The 5,821-nt window shown below is 64.4% G+C and overlaps 1 protein-coding gene across 1 annotated transcript in view; it reads right to left on the bottom strand.

The window, feature by feature from the left end:
• LOC103762600 (dedicator of cytokinesis protein 2) overlaps positions 1 to 5,821 on the bottom strand; it is a 49,352-nt gene that overhangs the window by 797 nt on the left and 42,734 nt on the right. The window contains exons 39-51 of the mRNA XM_029958417.1: positions 5,233 to 5,322; positions 5,023 to 5,127; positions 4,338 to 4,479; positions 4,108 to 4,189; positions 3,919 to 4,003; positions 3,595 to 3,681; positions 2,386 to 2,562; positions 2,163 to 2,246; positions 1,941 to 2,078; positions 1,515 to 1,600; positions 933 to 1,083; positions 579 to 690; positions 23 to 156 (exon numbers count right to left, since the gene is read on the bottom strand). Of these exons, the coding sequence (XP_029814277.1) occupies positions 23 to 156; positions 579 to 690; positions 933 to 1,083; positions 1,515 to 1,600; positions 1,941 to 2,078; positions 2,163 to 2,246; positions 2,386 to 2,562; positions 3,595 to 3,681; positions 3,919 to 4,003; positions 4,108 to 4,189; positions 4,338 to 4,479; positions 5,023 to 5,127; positions 5,233 to 5,322 (1,473 nt within the window). The remainder of the gene's footprint in view (positions 1 to 22; positions 157 to 578; positions 691 to 932; positions 1,084 to 1,514; positions 1,601 to 1,940; positions 2,079 to 2,162; positions 2,247 to 2,385; positions 2,563 to 3,594; positions 3,682 to 3,918; positions 4,004 to 4,107; positions 4,190 to 4,337; positions 4,480 to 5,022; positions 5,128 to 5,232; positions 5,323 to 5,821) is intronic.

Here is a 5,821-nt window from a genome sequence, read left to right as displayed (position 1 = left end):
GCCGGTACCTCCCCTCCAGTACCTTCCCTCCGGCTGTGGCGTTGCTCTGCTCCAGGAACGTCTCGTACACCGCGGGGCTGATCTTGCGGGGCAGCGGTGGGACCTTGCTGGCACTTTTCACACGGCCACCGAAGCCAGTGGGAGACAGGGACAGCCCTGTGCAGGCAGGGGAGGTGGGCTGGGGGGCTTGGCCATCCCAGGGGACCATCAGTGTGCCCGGGGCTCAGTTCCCAGGGCTGTCAGGGCCAGTGCTCCTGCCTGCAGGAGTGTGGGGGCCTGGGCAGCAGGGCCAGGGGTGCCCTGGGGTGTGAGCCCAGCCAGGAGCGGGGGCCGGCTCCACTGAGTGCTCTCAGGCACCAGATCCCGCGCACAAGAGCTGGGATCGACGGCCGCCCCTTGGGGAGCGTTGGTGAGATGTGCTGTGACTCCCAGTCCTGTGCCACGGTGGGGACGGGGGGAGAGGGTGAGGATTCCTCTGCTGGATTGCAGAGCTGAGGGTGCTGGGGGGCACAGCCCTGCTCGTGGGGCTGTTGGGGCTCGGGAAGGTGCCCCCCGAGCTGTGCTGGGGCGGGGAGTACCTGCAGCACTGGGCTGAGCACCAGCAGCAGCTCGGCTCGGCGGGGGCTGTTTGCTGTCGGAGCTGCCCGGGCTGCTCTCACTCATGTTGTAGGACAGTCTCCGCTTCTCGTCCTGGGGCACAGAGGGGAGGCTCAGCACCTCGAGGGGCCAGGCTGGATGGCAGCCCTGCATCTCCAACCTTGGGCCCCTCCAGGCCCTGCTCCTGCCCTCTCTGCAGCAGGGGCTGCCACCAGCCCCATGAGGGGTCCTGTTCGGGCTGGAGTCTGGTGCTGCCGGCGGGGTCAGGGGTCTGCATGCAACATGACACCCAGGGAAGTGCGGGCTGGGGGGGCCCAGGGAGACACCAGCATCACCTTGGGCTCTGGCAGCTCCGAGATGGACCGGCGCACGTCCTGCCGCCGGGACCCGAAGAGGGAGCTGGAGCGGCTCTCCCGGTGCTCGTTCCTACGGTCCTCACTCTCGGACGTGCGGGGGGCGGGTTTTGGGATCGAAGGTGCCTCTGTGCTGTGGAGCAACTGGGGCAGGTGAGAAGCAAGGGGTGGCAGGGGAAGGGGAGCAGGGCTATGCCATGGGCTGGCCATAGCACTGCCCGGAGCAGCCGCCCTCAGCCAGGCACCAGCGCTGTCTGCAGCAGAGCTCGGTGGGGGATGTTCGCAGAGGACAGACATGCGTGGCTCAGGTGACAGTGGTGTCCAGGTGAGCCTGGGGGCTGCACGTGGGATGTCTCTCCTCCATGCCCCCTATAGGGACAGGGCCACTGTGGTGGCATAGCACGATGGACCCCTGAGATGTGCTTGACATAAAGGGAAGGCAAGAGGGCAGAGGACTGGGGAGATGGGAGAGAAGCACCTGGGGCAGAGCAGAGTGAAAGGCTCAGCAGGGAGGGGTGAGTGTAGAGAGAGCGGGTGGCCAGCACTCCCCACCACAGCACTTGCCTGGCTCCAGCATGGCTCAGCTGGTTGCAGTCGGGTCCCCAGGCCATGGACCGGGGTCGTCCGCTCCGCTGGTCCTCAAAGAAGACCTGAGAGCACAGGGAGCCTGAGACACAGCCAGGGGGGATGAGGGGGCAGAGCCTCACGATCCTTCCCTGGGCTCAGCCAGGGCCAACAGTGTCCTCTGACCAGTCCTCCTGCTGTGCCAGTGCCAGTCACCCTATGGCAGTGCTGTGCCCCTCCTGGGGCAGGCAGGGACCCTGAGGTCCCCCTTGCACAGTGCCCCTCACCCTGTTCCTGCCCCAGCTGCAGCCCCATCCAGGTGCTCCCTGCTGCCCCACACCTTGGTTTGTCCAGTGTCATGCAGTGCCACGCACTGCCCGTGTCCCCCAGCAGTGCCCACCCCGTGCCTGCTGCCCTGGCACTCACCATCTCCCGCACCCCGTACTGGCTCTCCACCTTGGCCCGCAGCTGCTCGAAGCACTGCTCCATGCGCTCGTGGAAGGGCCGCAGGTCCTCTGTCACCTTCTGCCCGTGGATCCGGATCCCCTCTGCCAGCAGCGGGGTCTGTGGGAGAACGAGGACAGGTCCCCCTGGGCTTGTGGGGCTCCCTGGGACAGGGACACCCGGGGTAGGTCCTCCTGCCTGTACCTGCCAGGCGATCAGGTCCTTCAGCTTCTCGATGTTCCCTGCATCCCTGGGGTGCTTTTTCAGGTAGGACTCCTGGAAAAATGCCTGCAAGGACCCCCTTCAGTCCCACTGCCAGGCTGGCCCAGCTCCACACAGAGTGGGATGGCAGAGTGGTGCCAGTACCTGTGGCCACCAGCCCCGGGCGTGCCCGGCCGGCCCCGGCGCAGCCCCCGTGTGTACTCACTGCCTCGTACTTGGCGAAGCCACCCATGACAGCAGGGTCCACGATGCCATTGAGCAGCATGGAGAGCGGGTTGATGGGCAGGCTGGGGTCGTTCTGGTGCCGGTTGATCTCACTCATGATTTTCTCATTGGTTTTCATCATTGTCTCAATGGCGTTTTCCAGGGGGGAGATGATGGTCTGTGTGCAGGGAGGGGAGGTCAGTGCCCACTGGCCCAGCCACCTCCCCCCTAGTTAGGGCTGGCAGGGTGGGCTCTCCCTGGCCCCAGAGGAGGGACCCCAGGGGCTGCACATCTCGCTCCATGAAGCTCCTCAGACCCTTGGCACTGGGTGCTTGGGGCTGAGCCGAGAATTCACAGGGACGCACTGGCCATGCTGGTCCCTGCTCCCAGCACAGGCTGCCCCAAGGTCAGTCCTGCGGGCGTGAGGCTGCAATGGCTTACAGGAAACCTGAGCACAGCCTGAGCACCGTGGCAGAGATGTGTGTGCAGTGCTTGTACAGCTGTATGTCCCCATGCCCACAGCATCCTGTGACAGCCCAGCCAGGGCATCCCAACAGCCCAGCCAGAGCATTGTGTGACAGCCCACTAGGGCACGTCACATCTCCATTGCTGTGGCTCCTGAGCCTCCCTGGATGCTGGCCGAGCACCTGCCTCTGACAGGCACAAAGCCCATGCACAGAGCCTTGGCAGCAGCTGCTAACACCCCTCCACCCTCTGCTGCTCCCCACACGTGGTCCCTGCTGCCCACAGAGGAGATGCGTGTTCCAGTGGTCCAGCCATGCAAACCTGTCCCTGCCACCACGTTGGTGCTGCTGGCACCAGCAAATGAAGGCTGTCAGTGCCTGGAGTGCCCGGAGGTCTCTGTGCCCTGTGTCAACAGAGGAACCCTTTCCCGTGGCCTGGCACAGCAATCCCACTTGGCACTGCCCCGAGATCAGCCCTGGTCCTGGGGCAGAGAGGCCAAGGCAATGCCAAAGGGGGGTCATGGGAGGGAGCTGCGGATCTGGGGGCTAAAGCACTGAGTGGGCTGGATCAGGTGTGCTCTGAGAACAGGCTCTGACGGGGTGCAAGAACCAGGGCAGAGGCTTAGATGAGCGTGGGCAGGACATGTTCCCCATGCCTTGGCTCGAGCTCCTGGCAGGGCTGGGGGCTGGGAGCTGTGCTCACCAGGATCCTGGGAGGGCCCTGCTCCCCCCTGCCCACTCCTCACCGTGGTGGTGGCAGTCACAGCAAACCAGCGCAGGATGCCAGGCAGGGGATAGGCTGTCACAAAGGTCGTCCGCTCGATCCACATGTTCTGCCGGAAGGGCAGCAGTCACCCACCGCCCCCTCACATCACCCACACTCACCCCTGGCTGCCCTGTGGGACAGGGGGCCTCCCACCTCCCCTTTTTATGGGCAAAGGACCACCACCTTCCCCATCCCACGACCAGGGACCCCCTGTCTCTCCTCTGGTCCCTGGCTCCTTGCAGGGCCCCCCCAGCTCTCCCATCCCTCCTGGTTTGGGGTCCTGGCAGCCCCTCCCAGCACTCACTGCAAATTCATTGTCAGGATCATTCGGGCCTCTCTTGAAGGGCCGTGAGTAGCTGAACTGCTGGACATGGTTGGCTTTGTAGAAGCTGTGGGGAGGGAAGGGGCAGAGATGGGAGAGGGTCCCCACTGTGTCCCACCCACGAGGAGCAGAGAGGGGCTCCCTGTGCTTCCCTCCATGCTGGACACTCACTTGGTGATCTGCTCCGGGATGATCCGGCCCTTGAGCCGGACCCTGGCTTCCTCCACCGGCTGCACGGTGAAGCACTGGATGTCTGCGGGAGTGAAGGAGCCACAGGCACCAGGGGGGGACGGGGGTCTGGGAAGAGGGGTGAACCCCAGGACTGCAGGAGTGCCCACACGCAGGGCAGTGGACGGGGACCGAGCCGCTCTGCCAGCCCCAGCCCCCTGCACGGAGGATACACTGCCCCGGGGAGCCCGTGATGTCCTGCCCGGGAGGGGATGTGCTCTTCAGCTTCTCAGCGTTGGGGAAGGGGCTCAGCAGCTGCATCTCGAAGTCCTCCCGGCGCTCATACTCCTTCCCCCGGTAGATGAAGACTCTGTTCTGCAGGGGAGGAAGGTGGCAGCTCATCCCAGTGCCACAGAGCAGGGCTGGGGAGCCCTAGGGCTGTGCACCAGTAAGCCCCAGAGCACTGGGGTGCAGGTGCTGCTGAGGCTGAGACCCCTGCCAAGCAGGAGACACCCCCTCTAGAAAAAAATATCTCCCCAAATGCAGCAACTGGAGGAAAAAGGAACAGACACATGGAGAATCAGGAGGTGATTGTGGCCAGCCAAGGCAGTGTCACTAATGGCAAATCCTGCCTGACCAATTCAGTTGGCTTCTACAAGGGGATGACAGCATGGGTAGATGAGGGGAGGGTGACTGGACATGTGCAAAGCATCTGACCCTGTGCCCAGGACACCCTTTTCTCCAAGCTGGACAGGCCTGGATGGGGCAGATGGGACTCTTGGCGAGTAAAGAACGGGCTGGATGGTGACACTCAAAGAGTTGTAGTCAACAGCTCCACATCCAGGTGGAGACCAGTGAGAAGTGGGGTTCTTTGGGTATGGAGGTGGCAGGCGTGGAGCTGCTCCTGGCCCCGCTTACCCGGAGGAAGGTGGGGAAGCCCTGCCCGTAGTACCCCACGGCAAAGTAGTCTGGGCTGGGCCGCAGCACCTTCAGGATCTTCTCGTAGAACTTGGCTTCCCGCTGCTGCAGGGGAGAAGGGCAGGATGGGGCCCTGCAGACCACCAACCTCCAGCTCATCCCCACCATCCTGCCCTGCCAGCAGCACCCCCATCCCAGCTGGGCACCCACCAGGATGTCACTCAGCATTTCGTAGTCAAAGACGTGGCTCTCGTACTGCTCCGCCAGCTCCTTGCAGATGTGGATGGCCTCCTCCCACATCTGGAGAAGAGGGGGCCAGGGCAGGGCCCCCCCAGGACAGGGTATGCTGGGTCAGGGGGCACCAGGGGCTTCCAGAGGAGACCCCCCTGCCTGTGGGGGCACCTGCGTCCCTACCCCCCAGTGAGGAGAGAAGTCTCTCCCTGTGGGGACTGGTGGTCCACTGCAGCAGCAGGACTTGGCTTCTCACTGTATCCAGCCCTGGAGCCCCCCAGCCTCAGCAAGCTCTCCTCCCGGGATGTCCCAGCTCCGGCCCCTGGCAGTACGAGGGCTGGGACTGGGATAGGATGGGATGGGGCAGGGTGGGATAGGGTAGGACAGGATGGGACGAAGGACAGTGGCTGTGAGGTGAACTCTCCAGCCAGGCTTACTGCAGGGCAGCTCCAGCCCCACCACAGCTGTGGGGAGGCTGAGGGGCTGTGCAGAAGCCCAGGACTGGGGGCTTGGAGCAGGGGCCAGAGGTGGCCAGGGGCCCAGGCTTGCCCTGAGCCAGCCGAGCTTC

This window comes from Manacus vitellinus, unplaced genomic scaffold (assembly GCF_001715985.3).
Source record: "Manacus vitellinus isolate BGI_N305 unplaced genomic scaffold, ASM171598v3 scaffold_151_pilon, whole genome shotgun sequence".
In the NCBI taxonomy this organism is placed as follows: Eukaryota; Metazoa; Chordata; class Aves; order Passeriformes; family Pipridae; genus Manacus; species Manacus vitellinus.
This window is presented reverse-complemented; position numbering and strand designations above follow the sequence as displayed.